Raw genomic sequence first — 21,558 nt, 5'->3', positions numbered from 1 at the left:
GGGTCGCGAGAGCCGGCCCCGGGGGTCCAAGTCGCGGGGTCGAGTGTGGGGCCAGGGTCTCGGAGTCGCGGCCGGGGTGCCCGCGGGGTCGGGCCGGGGCCGCGGGCGACTTCTCCTCACCTGGGCCGGGCCCGAGCCGGCGCCATGGGGCGGCGCCGCCTGTGAGCGGCGGCGAGCGGAGCCGCGGGCGCCGAGCGGGGCTAGGCGGGAGGCGTCGGCGCCCCAGGCCGACCGAGCCGCGGCCGGACCGGGCCGAGCGCCGAGCGAGCGGGAGCGGCGGCGGCGGCGGCGGCGGCGGCGGGAGGAGGCAGCGCCGCCGCCAAGATGGCGGACCTGGAGGCGGTGCTGGCCGACGTGAGCTACCTGATGGCCATGGAGAAGAGCAAGGCCACGCCGGCCGCGCGCGCCAGCAAGAAGATCCTGCTGCCCGAGCCCAGGTGAGGAGAAGTCGCCCGCGGCCCCGGCCCGACCCCGCGGGNACCTGGAGGCGGTGCTGGCCGACGTGAGCTACCTGATGGCCATGGAGAAGAGCAAGGCCACGCCGGCCGCGCGCGCCAGCAAGAAGATCCTGCTGCCCGAGCCCAGGTGAGGAGAAGTCGCCCGCGGCCCCGGCCCGACCCCGCGGGCACCCCGGCCGCGACTCCGAGACCCTGGCCCCACACTCGACCCCGCGACTTGGACCCCCGGGGCCGGCTCTCGCGACCCTCTGTCGGCCCCCGAGCCCGGAGCAGCCCGGCCGTGGCGCCTGCGGGTCCAGACGCTAAGCCCCAGACCCCGGGCGCCTGAGCCCGGAGCGCCCCAACTCCGGAGCTCCTCTGCCCCTTCGGCCCCCGGGCCCGCTCCGGTCTCCCCGGCCGCCCTGCTGCTTCCTTATCGCGTTCCGCCGGCCCCCCGCTCCAGTCGCTGTCAGCCCCTAGCTCCCGCCTTCTCCCACAGGGGCCCGGCGCGCCCCTTCATCCTCCTCCGAGCAGCCCTTGGTCCCTGTGGGGTCCCCTCCCCTCCGCCGGCCACCATTTACCTCGCCTGACGATGTCACCCACCCTTTTGCTGTCCCTGCTCACGGCACTCGCCTTGGGGTTTCCACTACCCCCACCCGTCTCCCCTCCAGTCTACACTTGTGTGAGGTGTGGGGGGACAGCCAGTTTTCCGGACTCTTCTCCCACCCTCTGGTGGAGTCGCTATCCTGTAGTTGGGCTTGAGAGTGCTTTCGGGGCGGCGTGGTGAGCAGGACCTAGGGTGCTGCGGGCGCCCTCCCCCTCGGACCGCGCTCAGGTGGGGGAAACATCCCGTGCCCTCTCCCCCACATTCCTTCTCGGGCGTGCACTGCATATGGTGCCCGGTGGGTGCTGTTGACCAGGGGCCCTCCCAGCACACTGGCAACAGCTGGACCCTAGCTGCCGCCCCTGTAAGACAACTGACATCACACCTGGTATCAAAGTTTAGACTGTTCAGGATGTAGGTGCAAAAGTACACAGGATGTGGACGATTGCTGCGGTTTGTCCAGCTCTTTATGGCTGATGGAGTATCTCTCCACTGTGTGAGCCTCTCAGCAGCGAATGGGGTGGCCAGGACAGGTGTGGGTTTGTCCCTGTGGAACAGGTGGGGAAACTGAAGCTCCAGAGGTGAGTGACCTGCCCCAAGTCACACAGGTAGTCTCAGGTGGCACCTGGCCAACAGATCAGGGCTTCAGACTTCCGGTTCTACATTTCATTGGCTGCCCTGGCTTGCGCCAGGGAGCAGATGTGCCCGCCACAGTTCTTTGTGTCGTGTGGCAACTCCTCGTGCATGCCTGAGAGTTAGCCTCCTGGTGCCCCAGCAGGCTGGGAATGGGGCCTGTCCACACTGCCGTGGTCTTATCTTGTGACTGTGGGCAAGTCCCTTCCCTCACTGGGCCTCAGTCTTCTCGTCTGTGAAATGTAGATGGCGTGAAATAAGAGTTGTGACTCTGTGATGTCCCTCAGCCTTTGAAGTGTCTGTCTAAGCCTGGGCTGACGCTGCAGGGGTGCCATGCCCATGGCCCTCACCGGCCCCCTCTGCCATGCCCTGCTCACTGGGTGTTTGGATTGACTCAATGTCAGGCCGGGGAGAGGAAAATTGGTCTGCATTCTGAAAAGGCCGTTAGGGCCTTTTTTTTCTAAGATATTTGCAATCAGATTTCTCAAAACAGGAACCAGACTGACTGTCAGCTGGGGGCTGTCCAGGGAGCAGTGACGGTTAGTGCAGAAATGAGTTCAGAAATGACAAACCCACGAGGGAGGAAATGGGGGAGTCAGCCTCTAGGGCTCAAAACGGCTCTCCTTGGTGGCCGCAGCCTTGAGACCCTCCTGCAGGATGGAGTTCGGCAATGTGTGAGGTGGGACCTTTTCTGGAACTGTCTGCGTTCGTGTACTCTTCCCCCCAGAATGCATTGCTTCTGATGGGGTGCCGCCTTGGCTCTGCAGGTGTCAGAACCCGGAGAAACGAGATGTTCTTCTTTTCCTGTCCCCTTTCCCATCCACAGCAGTGATGGCGATGATAGCAATAATGATAGGAGTTATTACTGACTTACCTGTTTTGACATCTGTCCTCTCAATTCTTCAACCAACCTGTGAAGCTGGCAAGGCCATGCCTTGCATGTAGTAGTTGCTCAAGAAATACCAGGACTGTGTGACGCCCCAGGCAGTCCTGAGCAGAAACAAGGTTGGATAGGATTCTAGGAGGACAGCAGGAGGCGGAGCCAGGCAGCCCAGGTTTTCACATTGGGTCACCATCAGCAGCATGGCCTTCCGCAAATTGCCCACATCTGTGAAATGGACTGGAGTTGCGAGCGCCGAATGTCAGTGTGCTAAGGCCTGGGAAGGGCTATGGGCCACCCCTACGTGGGGGTCCAGGCCTGGGGCATTAGGGAGCAAGCCGCCCTTTGCATAATGCCTTGTCTTGCACACCCAGTGGGGCAGAGCGCACCCCCCGCCGCCCCGATGGTGATCCTGACCATGTCTCATGTTTGCCCGACACTTTTCCATTTGCAGAGTGCTTTTTACTCCATTTTGTCCTTTTGACAACTGTGGGAGGCAGGCCCAGCAGATGGGATTCTCCCCTTTAGCAGTTGAAGTCATTGAGGCTCAGGGAGGGGAGGAGTCGTGTCCTCGTCACAGAAGAAAGCTGGAATGGGGCCTCAGGTTTCTGGACCACACAGGCCAGTGCTGTTTCTCTGCTGTGCTTTATCCCCTCCACCCACCCCTGCACACCACTGTTCTCACCCCTGTCCACATTTTGCGGCGTGGGCTGACTGGCATCGCTTGTCTGGGGCCATTGGCTGTCACAGTTCACAAGGCTCAGCCCCCTTCCTGTTGGCTGGGATGGAGAATTGAGCTGCCCTGGCAAAGCTACTGCCCCGAGGGGCAGCTCCACTCCAGGGTCCCATCAGATGCAGGAGCCTGTCTTCCCCATACCCCTAAGGTCAAGGTCAGAGTCAGGGAGAGGGGCTGTGGCTTGTCCCCGTGACAGGGTGCCTCTGGGAATTGTTCACACCTTGAGGTAGCCCACCTTGGCAGTCCCTCCATGGCTGGTGCCTGGGGATGTGGCTTGGCCGAGAGCTGGGGCTGGCATCACAGCTCTGAGTTCCAATGGCTAGGGAATGGGAGTGGTTAGGCACAGTGCCACATTGAGTTGGTACAGGGGCCTCCCCTTCTGTCACCCTATAGAATCCGAGGAAACAGTCCCTTTCCCCGACCTTCTTCTAGAAGGAGGCAGCGTAAGGCAGCATTGTGTATCTGGAGGATGGGAGACCTGGCTTCTCCCTCTACCACAAGCCCACATGGGACCCAGGCCAGTCCCTTAGCCTGACTGGGCCTGCCTCGGTTTCCACCTTGGTAAATTTAGGGGGCTGCCCCTTCACTCTCAGGGTCTGTGGTCTGGACCTTGCCCTGAAGGAACTGCTGTCTCCCTTTCCCGGCAGCCAGCAGTCTTGTAATTTTCATCATTTGCTTGATATGACCACTGAGGCCTGGTGTAATTAATATCTGGGCTCCTAGCTGAGGAGCCCTGCCTGGGCGCTCCCAGGAGGTTCCTCTGCCCTCCCCAGTGACAGTGGCAGCCCCAGCAGCAGATTGTCGGAGCCGGGTGCCTCTTGCAGCCTCCCGATTTCTTGGCTGTTTCCTGGTCCCTCCCCACCGAGAGTTTCCTCCTTCCTGCCCCTTTCTGGCTTCCCTGTCTCCCCAGACCCTGCCCCTGCTCCTCCGCTGCCTCGTTCCTGTTAACTCTTTGCAGCCAGAACTTCCTGCCCTTGATTTTTGGGGGAAGGAGTGCAGCGGGAAGCTTTTTCCCTCCCTCCTTCCTCCACTCCTGCGGCACCAGCTGCAACCCTGCTGCTTCCAGCCTTTGTCCCTTACCCAGAACTTTCCACTTCAGTGGCAGCATTCTCCTGACTCCTTTCCCTGAAAGCAAGATGATCTTTCTTGCAGTCACTCCCTCTGGGCCTTTGAAGCCCCACCGTTCCCCAGGAATGGGTCTCTGGGGTGTGTTTCTCATCTGCTTTCCTTTCCAGAGCATGGGTTTCACTTATTTGCCGTTAAGTCGCCCGCCTGCCGTTACCTGGATAAATGGATTTGAAGGGAGTGTGAGCAATGCAGATTGGAATCTGTGCAGGGGAATTTGGGCTGTTAACCCAGAATGAGGTGTCCTATTAATGCACGATCAATTCCTAGTAGTAAGTTCCCGGTGACGTCAGGTGCAGGCGTGCTCCGCAGCCAGCATCTCCTCCCCGTGCCTAGGTTGCACCCAGGTGGGCTTGGCAGAGGGGTTGAGTGCTCAGGCTAGTGGGTTTGGGTTGGCTTGGCTGTTGCTTTCAGGATATGCTCTTGCCTCAGAACACATAGCAGGAACCAAAAGCACAGTGTTGCCCTTGAGGACGCACAGCCTCCCTCACACCTGCCCCTTTTTCCCAAGCCCCTTCCCTACTCTCCTTCGGCTCCCCATAGGTCAGTTTCCGCTGCTGGATGGAGCTATATTCACGTTATTTCTACTTTGCTGCAACTGAGATACTAAAAATGAGATGTTTGTCCGCAGCTTTTTTCTAAAACAATAATATCCCTTCTCTGCTTTGCTGCTTACTGCAAAGGGCCACGTCTATGCTGGCAGAAGTGGGTTTTCTGGTATTAACATGTTGGCAGCTCTGTTCCCAGTTAGGGGCAATTTTCTGACTCTAGAGCCATCTCGTGTTTGTGATGGGGGACAACCCCCTCCTGGGAACCACAGGGCACAGAGTTCTGGAAGTTTGTTCTTGGTGCATTCTAGCGTGATGCAGATTACGGTCTCCATGTCGGCAGTAAATTGCAGGGTGTGGGTGCTCATGTCATATTTGTGAAGAAGCCGTGACATTTGACAAGGCCGCCAGAGTGCCTCTTCCCGAGCATCCCCGCAAGGGAACTGCTTTGTGGCCGACGCGACGTTCCGGAGCCCAGGCTGTGTGCCGGGCCAGCTGGCTTTTTCTCTCCACTGCTCAGGGCTTGCCTTGGACTGATGGTTTGGGCTGGTCTTTCCTATTTGGTCTGTGGCCCCGTCCTTGAGCTCTGAGGATGTTGTTGGCCCCAGGGAGAGTCATTGAGAAGCATTAAGAAGCCCCAGGGGACTTCCTCCTGCTGCTGGCACCTTGGTGTCAGGTTTCCTGGAAATGCCACAGGGAGCACCTCGGCCATAGCCACAAGCCCTGCTGCGCTGGCTGGTGAACGCTTGCTCATCTCCCAGGGGACGGTTCCCAGAGTGGCCGCACCAGACCTGCCAAGCCTGTAGCCTTCGTGCCAGCTCTCACCGTCCTGGCGTGGCAAAGCTTTAGCATCGCTGTCGCACAACAGGCACAGGAACCATGGCTCCTGGCTGCCAGCTGCCGGCCAAGGCTGCCTCTCATCCTGGGTTCCAGGGAAGGGGGCTTGCCCGCCTCCTGCAGCCCCTGGTCAGGGGCGGGAGGGCCTCCAGGCCAGAGGCTGGGCACATGTCAGGGTCCTCTGAGCCCTGCACCCAGCTCTTTCACAGGGGACAAGGGGAAGATGGAGGGTGCTGTGGTGGGAGGCCGTTTCTCAGGCAGCCTTTGGACATTTTCTTTGACACTAACTCACTGTGGGCCTTGGAGCACGTGGCCCAGCCAGCTTCCTCCAGCCTTGGTTTCCTCACCATCAGCAAGAGTGTGTTGGCCTCTGACTTGTCACTCCCTCCCGTCCACACAGCTGCAGCCTCTGACCCCGAGCAGGAGCCACCTGAGAGAGCCCATGCCACAGAGCATGGCCTGGACTTTGCATTTCTTCTGAACCATGAGGTGCCAGAAGGGACCGGAAGTGCTCCCTCAGCACCCACTCCTTCCCTGTCACCCAGCGCTCAGTGCTGCAGCTGCTCACTTGTCTTCTGCCCCCAGCGTTGGGCTGGGCCTGCTCCAGGAGCAGCAGGAGCTGGTGCGGGCTGCCCTAGCTGCAGGGGTGCCAAGGTGGGACTGACCACTCCTTCCCAAGGCTGAGCAGGCACCAAGCACCTCTGTGCCAAGGAGCCCTTGATGCTTTGGCAGGGCAGGCTGCAGGCTCTACCCACTGGGCCCACAGTAGAGCGATGCAGTGCCTGAAGCTGGTCTGTGAGCAGGGGAGTCCCAACCACCCTGCTCAGCTCAGCCCTGGCCACAGGCCCCATCCACCAAGACCCCATCCTCCAAGAACACAGCAAATGTGGAACAGAGGGTCGGGCAAGACCGGCCACTGTGTGATCCAGCACGGACTGTCCGTGAGCTGTGGGGCGCTGAGGAACAGGGCTCTGGCGGCTCTCTCCCATGGCCCAGCAGGCAGGGCACGGTGGGCAGCACGGCCAGCCTGGCATCTTAGGAGCCCCCCTTCTGCCGTGTCCGCCCAGGCTTTGCAAATGGCCAGTGTGATGGTGGTGATTCAGCATCTCATTGACATCCTCATTTTACAAGTGGGGAAACTGGACATTTCAACTTTGTGACCAGGTGGTAAGGGCCATTTGGAACCCAGGCACCCATCCAACGGCCAGAGCAAAGATCAAGATGGCCCTTGCCCAAAAGTGTTGGGATCCTTAGGGTCCTTCCGTCTGGGACTGTTGAGGCCACTTGGTTCTCCTGATGCTCCAGAGTAGATCTTGGGAGCCAGTTCCCCTGGATCTCAGGGTTGCTGACCTGGGTGGGGGCAGGGACACGCTCTGGGCTCACTGCCACTCCAGACTCTGCCAGTATCAGGGAGCGGTGTTGGAGACAAGGTGACCCAACCCAGGAGGCTGCACCGCCCCCATGCCCGCCTGTGCTTGCCACCCTGGCAGGAGCTGCCCCCAGTGGCAAGTTCTTCCAACCTGCCAGTTCCCTTGGCAGCCAGACCCATGGGAATAGACAGGAAACCCTAAAATTGCCACTTTGGGGGCCTTCCATTCAAGGACTGTGCTCAGGCCTGACCTCGTGTTTGGTTTCTTGCTGGGGGGAGGGGGGTTGTTTATTTTATTTAAAAAACATTTTTTTCTTTTTAAGGAAGAAAGTGGAGTGCTGTGGGCTGGGAAGAATGCGGTGGCCATGCCCAGGCGTGGCTGCTGAGGGGAGAGATGGCCTCAGAGCCCCAGGTCCTGCTTCCTGCTGTTCCCAGGCGGGGACGGACAGCAGAGCCCCTGGGAAGGAGAAAGGGCCTACCCGGCAGGTTCCCCGGCTGTCGCAGGCAGGGAAGCGAGCATGCTTCCCCCTTGGAGATTTTGTATGTCCAGTTGAGAAGTGGCAGTGGCTACTCCCTGGCTTCTAGGTGGCCATTCCCTCTGCCAAGCTGGCACCATTTTTTTTTTTTCTTTTTGAGACAGTCTCTCTGTCACCCAGGCTGGAGTGCAGTGGCGCAATCTTGGCTCACTGCAGCCTCCATCTCCAGGGTTCAGGTGGTTCTTCTGCCTCAGCCTCCTGAGTAGCTGGAACTACAGGCGCACGCCACCACGCCTGGCTAATTTTTGTATTTTTAGTAGAGATAGGGTTTCACCATGTTGGTCAGACTGGTCTTGAACTCTTGACCTCATGATTCGCTTGCCTCGGCCTCCCAAAGTGCTGGGATTACAGGCATGAGCTACTGCGCCCTGCCAAGCTGGCACCATTTTTGCAGGCTCCTAGGAAGCAAGTCTGGGGCTCAGTGGGGCTTACTGCTGAAGCCCCATGGCCCCCATTCCCAGGACCATGCCCAGCTCCTGGTGGGTGACCCCTACAGGCTAGAATTGCTTTGCCTGTCATCTGCATCTGCCTGTCGCTGCCTTCCGCTTGACCAGCACCTGATCATACTCATTTGACCCTCCACTGCCCCAAAGACAGGTATTTCAGAAGACAGGCATTTCGGAAGACTGGCATTTTGTGTGGTTTTTTTTTTTTTTTTTGCTTTTTTTCATCCTCTTCTGTGGACCAGAATGTCCCAGAACTCAAAAATCTGGTGCAGAACCAGAGTCCCGCCTTCCCGGCCCACCTCCCAGGTGAGATGCAGGCCCCTGGCCTTGGGATTTTCTCCACGCTCTGGTCTCCCAGTGCATAACCTGTGCCTCGAGGGCCGCCCGGGGCCCAGGCCTCCTGTCTGCAAGTGCTGAGTGCAGGGACTGTGTCTTTCTCAGTTAAAGAGATTTTTATGAAGCCCCTGCTGTGTGTGAAACACCACAGTCTCCGTCCACCGTTTCCTGTGTCCCTGGGAGTCCCATGTGCCGGGAAACATGTCCTTAACAGTGGCTGGTGGACATGAGCTGGCATGTGTCCTGAAGGGGTGGGTGTGCTGGCATGGACGGGGGGCCCATCCTCGGAGCTCCTGCCAGTTCTCAGAGAGCATCCTGACTCCCTGGTGGTGGGGCATTGACCCTTTTCCCATCCAGGCAGGGTCTGTTCTGAAGGAGTCATAGGATGCGAACTCAGGGTCACTTAGGCCCATCCTTGTCTTCAGTGCCCTGCTTCCTGTTGGAGACAACTTTGGAAGAGGCCACAGCCCCTCCCAGCCTCTGAGGGTGGGGAGCAGGCGAGGGGGTCACGGCCTTAGGACTGTGCTCATGGCAACCCTGCTGTGCGCGTGCTATCGTGCTATCTTGCTCGGCCTTTCCTGAGGAAGGCTCGAACCAAGTGAGATCAGGGGCCGAGGCCCGGGAGTCCACTGCAGCCCTTCCCAGAAGGACAGTGCCCAGCGGAAACGGATAGGAGCCCCCATCTCGAGCCTGAGGCCAGTGGCCAGGCAGGGTCCACAGGCCAGGTCAGTGCTGCCTGGAGCTGCTCTCCGCAGACAGCTCTTCTGGCTGGAGCCACTGTTCTTCCAGACTCTCGGGCCCAAAGCCTGGAAGCCCTCATGGGGCTGGACTCATAACCCTTCTCCTGGTCCCCGACAGCCTGAGCCTTCTCCCACCCACCCTCTTCCCCTTCTTCCTGCCCAAGTGTCGCCTCTGCCTGGGCTTCCTCCCCGTAGCGCCTCCAGTGGAGTTGGGCTGCCGCTGCCCTGGACCGAGCCTCCTGAGTCCTGCTCTCCCGCCCACTCCTTGGCTCTGAAGCCCCCCAGTTTGCAAGGCCCTGCCCTCCCCCTTGCCATGGCCTTTGTGTGCCCTCTCCCCTGCCCTGTTGGCCTCTTGCTTATCCCTGGACATACTGTCCCCTGCCTGTTCCCATGTCTACCGACCTCCCTGGCTTCGCCACCTGCCGAGATCCTGCTTGCACTCCAGGAACCCAGGGGAGTTCCGCCTTCTGCACAGTGCCTCCCCAGACCCAGAGGCCTCCTTCCCTTCCCAAGGCTTCTGCACACGCTGTCTGGTATCACAGGCTCAGAACCATGCCCTGGGCAGGGCTGCTTGGAGCAGGGGGTGGCTTTGGCATGATGTACACAGTGCCTCAGGGGTAGATGTGCAGCAGGTCTTCATGACCACAGCCTGGGTGGCCAGTCCGACCAGCCCTGGACTGAGCTCCTAGGGGCAGGCAGGGCCGGGGTGCAGAGAGGCAGGGGCCGTGCCAAGCACAGAGAATCTGGACTTGCAGATCCAAATCTCCACCAGCTGCAGTCTTTTCCTGGGAGGCCTGCTGGCGGCCCCATAGATCCTGCAGGGCCATGTGAGCATGACATGGGCTCAGGTTGTTGGCCCTACAGGCCCCCAGCCCCGCACATGCCCTCAGTATGGCAGCTACACGTTACCCTAGGAGCCCAGACTAGTGAGGACCAGATGCAGGCCTCAGCTGGCCATCGGGACAGACTGGCAAGGCTGGGCTGGAGATGGACCAGGAGAGGGCAGGAGGGGATAGTAAGGTGGTATTTGAGGCCAGGAGTGTAGCCTGTTGTGGCTCTCCCAGACAGCACTCATTGTGGGGGTGAGATAAACAGGGTGGGGGGGTGTCAGGTTGGGTTTTAGGGGTCACAGTGGCCAGTCCCTCCCCTACGGCCATACCAACCAACCCAGGGCAGGGGTCACATTTTATATCCAAGTACTAAGGACACACGACCAAGGCATGGCCTTTTCTTACCATTTAAAACATTGAGATGCAGTTCATACAAAATTCATCATTTTATTATACAATTTAGTGTTTTTTAGTATATTCACCATGTTGTGCAACCCTTACCCCAAAAAGAAACCGCATCCCCACCGGCAGTCACTCCTCTCCCTCTCTCCAGTCCCCGGCAGCCGCAGATCTGCATTCTGTGTCCGTGGGTTTGTTCATGTGAGTGGACTCCCACAGTATGTGGCAACCCTTTGTGACTGGCTTCGTTCAGCCTCATGTTTTCAAGGCTTATCCGCGTTGTGGCCCCTGTCAGTGCCTCATTCCTTTTTACCGCCGAGCCATGTGCCCCTGTGTGGAGATGCCACATGTGTGTCTTTTCATCTGCTCACAAACCAGGTTTGGCTTTTGTGACTTGGCCAAGTGCCCAAAGCCAGCCGGTTGCAGCACTGGGACCAAACCCCACAGGCAGTGGGCCTCTAAGCAGGGGGCCACCTGCCGGCCACCCTGGCCTTTGGGACACAACCTGGCGGGGGCGGTGCAGGGAAAGGCTTCCTGGAAGCCGTCTGGTTTGACCTGTGGCTGGGGTGAGTGAGTATGCCCGACATGGTGGCCTCCTTCCTGGAGGGAGTGGCGACACCACCAGCAGTGCCCTCCGCTCACAGTTCTGGGCCTGCAGCCCCGACAGGCTCTGGGAGCTTCTGCTTACTGCGCTCCCCTGTCCTACAGCATCCGCAGTGTCATGCAGAAGTACCTGGAGGACCGGGGCGAGGTGACCTTTGAGAAGATCTTTTCCCAGAAGCTGGGTGAGTATGGCAGTGGCTCTGCCAGCCACCAGGCTTCACTTCTTGCCCCTACCCCAGTCAGCCCAGCCGTGCTCCCCACTCTCTGGAGATTTGGCCTCCCATCTACTCAGGGTGGAGCAGCCAGCGAGACCCCAGGGTTTGCTCCAAGTCTCTGTGACCCTGCGTGCCTCCTAGCCCCTGCCCATCGGCCCAGGGAGCCCCGTGGTGGGGGTGGGGGCCCAGAGTCTTCCAGGGCCGCCAGGGAAGTTCCTCCTTTGGGGTTTTTGTTTTTGAGAGTTGCAGCTTCCCCTTGGCGCGGCCGCAGCTGCTCTGGGCCGTTGGTAGAACTGACAGGAAGAGGCGGGGCCCTTCCTGTGGCGCCTGCCGAGCTGTGGTTGGCCCCGCCCCACCCCATGGGCCCTCTTTGTAAGCAACCTGCCTGGCGCTGGCCCTCCATTCCTCCTCCAGCTGGTGTCTGATGCCTGCTGTCAGAAGTTTCATGCGACCCACCCTGTGGACCTGGCCTGGAGGGCAGGCTTGGGGCAGGTCTCGGGAAACAGGCTCCAGCCCCACATGGCTCTGATTTGGCCTTCCTGAGAATAGGAGCTCAGCTCTGGACAGGGGGCATCCTGGCCTGATGGGATCAGGCATTGGACGTCAGCCTGGGGGAGTCGGTGTGTCAGGAAGCACAAAGTTTGGGTCCCAGGCCTGTGCCATGTGCCCTCGGGCAAGTTGCTTCACCTCTCTGAGTCTGCTGGTGTCCTCACCTGGGAGATGGGACTCATGAGTCCCACTGCACAGGCCTGTCACAGTCAGATGAGAGCACTGTGCCCACTGTGAAGCCTGGTCCCCATTCCTCAAAAGCCCTGCACTAAAGGCCAGGCAGTGAGGACTGAAGTGATGGCTGCAGCTCTGACCCAGGTGCCCATGCGGTGTCCCCGAAGGCATGGGAGGCTGCCAGCTTGAGCCGGCTCACCCGTGTCAGACTGGAGGCCTGAGAAGGGCCTCTGTCCCCGGGTAGTGCTCGGGGGCCAGGTCCCTGGGCCCGGGCCCAGGCCCCTTACTCAGGCATGAGGGCACTCTATCTGGGGTCCCCTGAGAACCCCTCCCACAGCCCACCTTGCCTTTCCAGTTCCCTGTGGCCCATACCCCTTCCATGCCCCCTGCCCTGAGGCCCCAGCCCCCAACCTCTTTCCCAGGGACTTGCCACTTGGTAGAGTAGTCCTAGGTTCCGCTTGAGCCTCTGCCACAGGCAGTGTGTCTGACCAGCTCCTTGAGCCCTAGTTTCTCCAACTGGACCCATCCTTCCTGCCTGTTTCTCAGGCCACTGTGCATATAAGCCAGACAATGCAGTGGGGCAGGGTTCAGAGGAGTGGTGTGGCCTCTCAGAGCCCCCTGCTAACCTCCCCTCCATGCTGCAGGCTGAACTGGCCCCGGTGGCCACAGCATCCCAGGGCCCCCAGACTGGATCGTGTTGCACCTGCACAGCCCGCCCCGTTGCGGGGTATCGGCCTCACAGAGCAGGCACAGGGTCCTGGGCTGCAGTGAGTGGGGGCCCAGGTGCCAAGCCAGGGCTCCCTGATGCCAGAGCTAACACCTCTCCTCTGCCTCACCCATCGCCGTCCAGCTGCCACCTGGGGAAACAGATTTCAGGAAGAGGGTAGAAACATAGGGGCCCTGACCCAGAATCCAGGTGTCTTCAAGTTGGCAGCAGCCTTAGTGGCTGCCTGGCCCACCCCTTGCCTGGGGCCGAGACCACCTTTGCCATCTCCATAGCCAGTTCTGCCCAGGGAGCTCAACTCACACCATCCGCAATGATGGGAAGGCCTCGGAGGCATGGCTCTGTGACCTTACACTGTTGCCTTCAGGGTACCTGCTCTTCCGAGACTTCTGCCTGAACCACCTGGAGGAGGCCAGGCCCTTGGTGGAGTTCTACGAGGAGGTGAGGCCCAAAGGCCCGGGCCCTGCTCTGCCCGGAGAAAGGGAAGGAGGTTGGGGCAGCTTTGTGGAATCCACAAGCCACCTGGTGTGGGCACCCCCATTCCCTGCTGGGCTATAGATGACCTGCAGGAATCCTGTCCTCCAGATCAAGAAGTATGAGAAGCTGGAGACAGAGGAGGAGCGTGTGGCGCGCAGCCGGGAGATCTTCGACTCATACATCATGAAGGAGCTGCTGGCCTGCTCGCACGTGAGTGTCCTCGGCTGGCCCTGTGTGCTGGCCCAGAGTCACCTGCAGGTTGGGAGGGGAAAAGAGGACCCTGCAGAGAATTCATGGCCACCTCTGTCTTCCCCAGCCGTTCTCCAAGAGTGCCACTGAGCATGTCCAAGGCCACCTGGGGAAGAAGCAGGTGCCTCCAGATCTCTTCCAGGTGTGTGCCTCCCGATCCCTGCCCAGGCAAAGTCACCTTGGACAGCCCCGGGTCAACGAGCCTGGTCAGCTAGGGGTGGGGCCTGGGCAGCCATGGTCTCTCGGGGCTCAGTCACCAACTTCCAGCTTCCTCCCTTAGCCATACATTGAAGAGATTTGTCAGAACCTCCGTGGGGACGTGTTCCAGAAATTCATCGAGAGGTGAGAGCGGGGCAGTGTAGGAGAGGAATGGGGAGGGAGAGGCCGCTCTCAAAAGGGTGTGGCTGGTGTGGAGGGCAGAAGCCAGCCTTCATTAGGCCCTGAGCAGGCAGGTGGCTGGCCCGTCAGTGGCCCCCTTGCAAGGACTCCTGAGAGGTCAGACAGGCTGCAGGTCATCTTCTCCCATGCTGCCATCCTCAGCACCAGGCAGCTCAAAGCCCATCCCAGGCAGTCTCCTAGCTCCAGGGAGCTCCAGGGACCTAGGAGAGCCGCGCCACCTGTGCCTCTTTCCCATGGGCTGTATAGCACCTTGCTGGCCCACCCGGGCTGAGAAGCATCAGGGTCGTGGTAGGGGTGGGCTCAGGAGAGCACACAGCCCCCGTGACCCTCACAGCCAGAGTTGGTGCGGTGGGTGGGAATTGTAGGCAGATTTCAGCTAGCTTTAGGGAGCAGCTTTTTTAGGGTCACTGCTGCCCAGCCATGGAGTGAGCTCTGTGTCACTGAAGGTATGCAAGCAGGGATGGGAGACGCACTTGTCAAGGATATGGTAGCAGAAGGTCTGGGTTAAACTGGAAGACCTCGTCTCTGTGTGGATCTGATTCCAGCAGGAAGCCATAGCCAGGTGGCCGAGGGCCGTGCTGGGTACCCAAGCAGCCCTGGCTGGCACTGTGGGTGGGCAGGCCCTCAACATATCATTCCTGGAAGAGGACATTAAAGCTCGTGATGTTTCCACATCTACCCTCAACGGGACCCCAGGGAGTGGCTGCTGGGTGGGGCAGGCTCACAACAGCATCATCCTTCCCACATTCTGAGTGGCCCCTGAGCCCAGATTCTTCTCTTCCAGCGATAAGTTCACACGGTTTTGCCAGTGGAAGAATGTGGAGCTCAACATCCACGTGAGTGGGCCTGGGTGGGGCATGGAAAGCTGTGCACCCTGCTGCTCCTCTCCCGGGAGCTGGGCCTGAGGCTTGGCTGGGAGTGGGGAGGTCAGGGAGTATCTGTCCTTTAGCCCCCAGGGCCGTGGCTGTGGGGGTCAGGGCCGGGATCCTGGCATGGGGAGGCTGGAGCAGGTAAGTGTGTGGCGAGGATGGCCAGGACATGGGTATGAGGACCCTGGCGTGGGGCCAGCCCCTGCTGCCCAGGTGCCTCTGCCCCAGGACTGGGCCAAGGCAGCCTGTGGTGACCGCAGCTGTCACTGCCCCTCAGCTGACCATGAATGACTTCAGCGTGCATCGCATCATCGGGCGCGGGGGCTTCGGCGAGGTCTATGGGTGCCGGAAGGCCGACACAGGCAAGATGTGAGCACCCTGCTCGGCGTGGGGGAATGTCTGGGGGAGCCGGGCTTCTGGGGGCCCTGATGGGCTGGGTTCTTCACAGGGCTACCTGCTGCCCCATGCACTCCTGTCTTGCCATGCTGTTACCCCTGCAGGCTCCTCTGGCCCCAGCCCTCCCTGTCTCTTATTTGTGACACAGGCTGGTCCTGGGTCTAGTCTTTCCCTCAAATGCCCCCAGAGGCAGCCCTGGGCCCCTGCTCCCAGGTGTTGATTGCCGACCTCTGCTCTGCAGGTACGCCATGAAGTGCCTGGACAAAAAGCGCATCAAGATGAAGCAGGGGGAGACCCTGGCCCTGAACGAGCGCATCATGCTCTCACTCGTCAGCACCGGGGTGAGTGGGGTGGGCTGGGCTGCCGCTGAGGCTCTGGAACCCCGGGCACCCCTGCTGACTGCCCCTCCCCTCATTTCTCCCCTCCCAGGACTGCCCATTCATCGTCTGCATGTCGTACGCGTTCCACACACCAGACAAGCTCAGCTTCATCCTGGACCTCATGAATGGTGAGTGCTGGCCCTGCCCCAGGGTGGTCTGGGCCCAGGCACGACAGGCTGGGGCAAGATGCTGAATGCTGCCTGTGGGGCTGCCTCCCTCAGGTGGGGACCTGCACTACCACCTGTCCCAGCACGGGGTCTTCTCAGAGGCTGACATGCGCTTCTATGCGGCCGAGATCATCCTGGGCCTGGAGCACATGCACAACCGCTTCGTGGTCTACCGGGACCTGAAGGTGAGCACCTTGCTGTCCCTAGGCTGGGCCTCCGTAGCTGTCCTCTCCTTCCTCTCAGCATCCCGGCCACCAGGCCCAGAGGAGTGAGGCTCCTGGGACATGGCCGCCCCTTGTCTTCCCATCTCCGCCCCTGCCCTTCCCACCGAGCCACTCTCTGGGTCCAGGTTGTGGCTGGGGACAAGAGAGAGGACCCCACCTTTGCCCTTTCCTTGGGGAGCCATCGTCCTCTCCAGTGAAGCAGTGCCCCAGCTGGCATCTTGCCTGGCCGGGCCCCATCCTGAGTGCCCTGGGCAGCTCACTGGGCTTCCTCCACAGCCGGCCAACATCCTTCTGGACGAGCATGGCCACGTGCGGATCTCAGACCTGGGCCTGGCCTGCGACTTCTCCAAGAAGAAGCCCCATGCCAGCGTGTGAGTGCCCCCCACCCTCTCCCCCCCAACCCCTCACCACTCCCGCTCATGGCCCCCTTGCTCCCACAGGGGCACCCACGGGTACATGGCTCCAGAGGTCCTGCAGAAGGGCGTAGCCTATGACAGCAGTGCCGACTGGTTCTCTCTGGGGTGCATGCTCTTCAAGTTGCTGCGGGGGTGAGTGGCCCGTCCCAGGTGGGCAGGTGGGTCGGGGCTAAGAGAAGTTCCTCCCCAATCCAGGTGGGATGCCAGAGGAGGGGAGCCCATAGCTGCCTTGGTGTTAAGGGTGGCACCGTCCCTGACTTTGGTCACAGCTCATTCATGCTGCCTGCCTCCCTTTCCCCATTCCTGTCCTTTGATGTTGTTTTTGGCCTCTCTTGCCCAGGCATAGCCCCTTCCGGCAGCACAAGACCAAAGACAAGCATGAGATCGACCGCATGACGCTGACGATGGTGGGTGCAGGTCTCAGCGCAGGGCTGCAGAGGGGGTGGGTGGGGGAGCTCCTGTGAGTGCCAGGGCATGACTCTTGCTTCCCACCAGCCAGCAGAGATCTCGGCCACTGACCCCTACTCTGGCCTCCGAGGCAGACCTCCTGCCCCTAGGCTCTTGTCCTCCCCGTGCTGTTGGAGCACCTGACAGATGGAAGCTGCGCCCCATCTGACCCTCTGCTGGGGGCTTGGACCCCTCTCTCCCCTGAGCTGGGATGGGGTCGAGGGCTCTTCCTAAGCCCCTGCTAATGTCCCACTCCTCTCTAAAGGCTGTGGAGCTGCCCGACTCCTTCTCCCCTGAACTCCGCTCCCTGCTAGAGGGGTTGCTGCAGAGAGACGTCAACCGGAGACTGGGCTGCCTGGGCCGAGGGTGAGTGCCCTGGCGCCTTGGGCATGCTGCCGGCTGTGCCCCCATGAGGACAAGGGCTGTGTCCCGTCACCTGGAACCCCCTCCAAGGTCGCAGCCTCTTTGGAGGAGCTCACAAGTTGGGGCATGGCCAGCCCTGTCCAATGTTCTCAGGGTGGAGGGGCTGCCCTGGGGGTTGGAGCTGCTGGAACCAGCTGGTAACTGGCTTCCAGAGGGGCCCTTGTCACAGACAATGATAATAGCAGCTTTTTATGTTTATTGAACATTTATTAAGCACTGGGCATAGGGTTGCAAAATTTACCAATGTTAAAACCCACAACCCTATGATGTAGGAACTTCTGTTCTCCCATTTGAGAGATGAGGAAACAGCTCAAGCTTAAGGAACTTGCCCAAGTTCACAGAGCCAGAAAGTGGCTCAACCAGGAGTTAAGCCCAGGGCTCAGGGTGGGGCTGAGCCCAGATGACTGGCCTCTCCCCGCAGGGCTCAGGAGGTGAAAGAGAGCCCCTTTTTCCGCTCCCTGGACTGGCAGATGGTCTTCTTGCAGAAGGTAACAGTCTGCGGCAGGGACTGGGGGTGCTCTGCAGTCCCACCCCCGAGCTAATGCCCTGTTCTGCTGCAGTACCCTCCCCCGCTGATCCCCCCACGAGGGGAGGTGAACGCGGCTGACGCCTTCGACATTGGCTCCTTTGATGAGGAGGACACAAAAGGAATCAAGGTACTGGGCCTTGCCTGGCCTCTTGTACCTGGGCTCTGATCCTGGCCTGGGGGAGGATCCCTGTCCCTTCTTATCACCCGTGAGACCCTGTGCCAGCCCTGCCAGCTTGTAGGCCTCAGCTCCTCCTCAGCCAACTTCCCGGGGGGTGGCAGTTGCACTGACCATCCCTACCCAGGGCCCTGGGTCTGGGCAGCCTGTGGCTGATGGTATTCCGGCATCTCTGTCCATTCATGTGCCCCTGCCCCATCCACCTGGTAAAGTTACTGGACAGTGATCAGGAGCTCTACCGCAACTTCCCCCTCACCATCTCGGAGCGGTGGCAGCAGGAGGTGGCCGAGACCGTCTTCGACACCATCAACGCTGAGACAGACCGGTTGGAGGCTCGCAAGAAAGCCAAGAACAAGCAGCTGGGCCATGAGGAAGGTGAGGGTCGCCGGCTGCTGCGGCACCAGGCCCCTGCCTGCTTAGAAGTGAGCAGCTGGCTCAGGTTTAAGGAACTCGCCCTGGATCACAGCCAGAAAGTGGCGGCTCTGGGATTGAAACTCAGGCTGGGGCCGGGCGTGGTGGCTCACGCCTGTAATCCCAGCACTTTGGGAGGCCAAGGAGCGCAGATCACTTGAGGTCAGGAGTTTGAGACCAGCCTGGCCAACATGGTGAAACCCTGTCTCTACCAAAAAATACCAAAAAAATTAGCCGGGCATGGTGGCACGCGCCTGTACTCCCAGCTACCCGGGAGGCTGAGGCGGGAGGATCGCTTGAACCTGGGAGGTGGAGGTTGCAGTGAGCCAAGATTTTGCCACAGCCCTCCAGCCTGGGCAACAGAGTGGAGACCCTGTCTGAAAACAACAAAAAAGAAACCCAGGCGGGGCCGGCTGAGTCTCCTCTGTCTCTCACCTCAGACTACGCCCTGGGCAAGGACTGCATCATGCACGGCTACATGTCCAAGATGGGCAACCCCTTCCTGACCCAGTGGCAGCGGCGGTACTTCTACCTGTTCCCCAACCGCCTGGAGTGGCGGGGCGAGGGCGAGGCCCCGGTAAGGAGCCCGTGCGGGGGTCTGGGAGCTGGGCTTCCAGGTGGCCGGCCGGCCCAGCTCTTACCTGCACCACCCATCCCTGGCCCTGCAGCAGAGCCTGCTGACCATGGAGGAGATCCAGTCCGTGGAGGAGACGCAGATCAAGGAGCGCAAGTGCCTGCTCCTCAAGATCCGCGGTGGGAAACAGTTCGTTTTGCAGTGCGACGTGAGTGGGGGCTGGGCTGGGGGTGGGAGGGCCGAGGGGCCAGGCCAGGCAGGCTGGGGAGAGCCCCAGCTAACAGAGCTGGGCTTGGCATGTGTAGAGCGACCCTGAACTGGTGCAGTGGAAGAAGGAGCTGCGTGACGCCTACCGCGAGGCCCAGCAGCTGGTGCAGCGGGTGCCCAAGATGAAGAACAAGCCGCGCTCGCCCGTGGTGGAGCTGAGCAAGGTGCCGCTGGTCCAGCGCGGCAGTGCCAACGGCCTCTGACCCGCCCGCCCGCCTTTTATAAACCTCTAATTTATTTTGTCGAATTTTTATTATTTGTTTTCCCGCCAAGCGGAAAAGGTTTTATTTTGTAATTATTGTGATTTCCTGTGGCCCCAGCCTGGCCCAGCTCCCCCGGGAGGGGCCTGCTTGCCTCAGCTCCTGCTGCACCAACCCAGCCGCTGCCCGGCACCCACCGTCCTGACCCCAGGGGCTGCCCACTCCCAGTGTCTTCCTGTGGGGGAAGAGCACAGCCCTCTCGCCCCTTCCCTGAGGGATGATGCCACACCAAGCTGTGCCACCCTGGGCTCTGTGGGCTGCACTCTGTGCCCACAGGCACTGCTGAGTGGCCCAGCCTCCCTCACTGGGGCGGGCGCAGCACAGGGATCCGACTGAATTTTCCCACTGCACCCCTCCTGCTGCAGAGGGGCAGGCCCTGCACTGTCCTGCCCCACAGCGTTGGTGAGAGGCGGGGCCTGTTGTCTCCCTGGTCCCCAAGGCCTCCCACAGTGACTCGGGCTCCTGTGCCCTTATTCAGGAAAAGCCTCGGTGTCACTGGCTGCCTCCACTCCCACTTCCCTGACACTGCAGGGCTCGGCTGAGAGGGTGGCATTGGCGGCAGGTGCTGCTACCCTCCCTTCTGTCCCCTCTTGCCCCAACCCCCAGCACCTGGGCTCAGGGACCACAGCAAGGCTACTGTGGGTTGGGCCATACTGGCCTCGCCTGGCCTGAGGTCTCCCCGATGCTGGGGCAGGTGCGACCCCTTCTGCCCAGGACGGGGCCGGCCAGGTGGGCGGGCAGCACATCAAGGAGGCTGGCTGGGGCCTGTCAGTGTGCCCCCCACCCCGGCCCATCAGTGTACCCTTGCCCAGGCTGGCCAACCCCACAGCCCACGTCCTGTCAGTGCCGCCACCTTGGGGCGCCGCCTCGCCCACCGCATGCCCCCTCGTGCCAGTCACGCTGCCTGTGTGGTGTCGCGCCTTCTCCCCCCCGGGGCTGGGTTGGCGCACCCTCCCCTCCCGTCTACTCATTCCCCGGGGCGTTTCTTTGCCGATTTTTGAATGTGATTTTAAAGAGTGAAAAATGAGACTATGCGTTTTTATAAAAAATGGTGCCTGATTCGGCTGTCTCAGACTCTTTGTACCTGGTGACTGCTTTTCAGCCTCTGCTGGGCTGGGGCCCGAGGGGGAGGGTCTCGGTGGTACCAGGTCTCCTCCACCACCACGGCTTCCAAGGTGGCCTGCTGGGGCCCAGGCCATCTTCCAGGTGGGGTGAGGCAGTGAGTCCCACTCCCCCTCCTGCCCTTCCCAGCTGGCAGTCCTCCCGCCTAGTGGCTGTCCAGTGCCCATTCCTCACCTTTTCTCAGGGAGGAGAGAGCAGCTTCTGCCACTTACCAGGTAAGTAGGAGGAGGTGCCAGCAGTGTTACATCTGGCGCAGTGTCTGGGCTGACCGCGACCTTCTCAGGCCCGCAGAACACCCCTGCACAGCAGGCTCCAAGCTGACGCCCCTCCCCAGAAGCAGTCACAAGGCATGTCTGCTCTCTAGACCGCGCCGCAGGCCCTTGGCCATCTCTGGCTTCAGCCTCCTCTCTGTTCTCACTGCACAGCCCTAGTAGGGGTCCCTGAGGCCTGAGGGGAACCCCAGCACTAGGCCTCTCCTCTACCCAGAGGCTTCTGGTCAACTTCCCTTTCCCCACGTCCCTGCCCTGCGGGCCCCCGGGGTGACTACACAGATGGGTGGTGTTGCCCACTCCACACAGGGCTTTGCAGGGCATGGCTGGGGCCCATGGCCAAAGCACAGCATGCCAGGCAAAGAAGGGAGGCAGGCAGCTGGGCAGGGTACTCTGGGCTGAATACAAAAGAGTCAGGGGCAGTGGCTTTTTTTTTTTTTTTTTTTTTTGAGATGGAGTCTCGCGCTGTCACCCAGGCTGGAGTGCAGTGGCCGGCTCTCAGCTCACTGCAAGCTCCGCCTCCCGGGTTCACGCCATTCTCCGGCCTCAGCCTCCCGAGTAGCTGGGACTACAGGCGCTGCCACCTCGCCCGGCTATTTTTTGTATTTCTTAGTAGAGACGGGGTTTCACCGTGTTAGCCAGGATGGTCTCGATCTCCTGACCTCGTGATCCGCCCATCTCAGCCTCCCAAAGTGCTGGGATTACAGGCTTGAGCCACCGCGCCCGGCTTTTTTTTTTTTTTTTTTTTTAGACAGAGTCTCGCTTTGTCGCCCAGACTGGAGT

General features: G+C 60.6%; 1 protein-coding gene across 3 annotated transcripts; it reads left to right on the top strand.

Annotated features, from left to right (window-relative positions):
* Window positions 1-119: 119 nt before the first annotated feature.
* On the top strand, window positions 120-20,443 carry GRK2 (G protein-coupled receptor kinase 2). Of its 3 annotated transcripts, none has more exons than XM_025356846.1 (21): window positions 120-437; window positions 11,165-11,241; window positions 13,089-13,162; window positions 13,307-13,408; window positions 13,515-13,589; window positions 13,728-13,789; window positions 14,631-14,682; window positions 14,993-15,084; window positions 15,353-15,452; window positions 15,541-15,619; window positions 15,713-15,843; window positions 16,159-16,253; window positions 16,323-16,430; window positions 16,639-16,705; window positions 17,011-17,111; window positions 17,590-17,656; window positions 17,729-17,824; window positions 18,139-18,247; window positions 18,724-18,860; window positions 18,952-19,065; window positions 19,163-20,443. In XM_025356846.1, the coding sequence occupies exons 1-21, from the start codon at window positions 325-327 to the stop codon at window positions 19,325-19,327; spliced, it is 2,016 nt and encodes a 671-aa protein (XP_025212631.1). In that variant the 5' UTR covers window positions 120-324; the 3' UTR covers window positions 19,328-20,443. The 3 variants fall into 3 exon arrangements, with proteins under 3 accessions (XP_025212631.1, XP_025212629.1, XP_025212630.1); XM_025356844.1 differs by having other exon boundaries at window positions 18,085-18,247; XM_025356845.1 differs by lacking the exon at window positions 120-437 and adding an exon at window positions 488-585 and having other exon boundaries at window positions 18,085-18,247.
* Window positions 20,444-21,558: the final 1,115 nt, after the last annotated feature.

The sequence above is a fragment of the Theropithecus gelada genome, chromosome 14 (assembly GCF_003255815.1).
Source record: "Theropithecus gelada isolate Dixy chromosome 14, Tgel_1.0, whole genome shotgun sequence".
NCBI classification, from domain to species: Eukaryota; Metazoa; Chordata; class Mammalia; order Primates; family Cercopithecidae; genus Theropithecus; species Theropithecus gelada.
The sequence above is the reverse complement of the archived record's forward strand: the minus strand, read 5'-3'. Positions and strand labels throughout refer to the sequence as shown.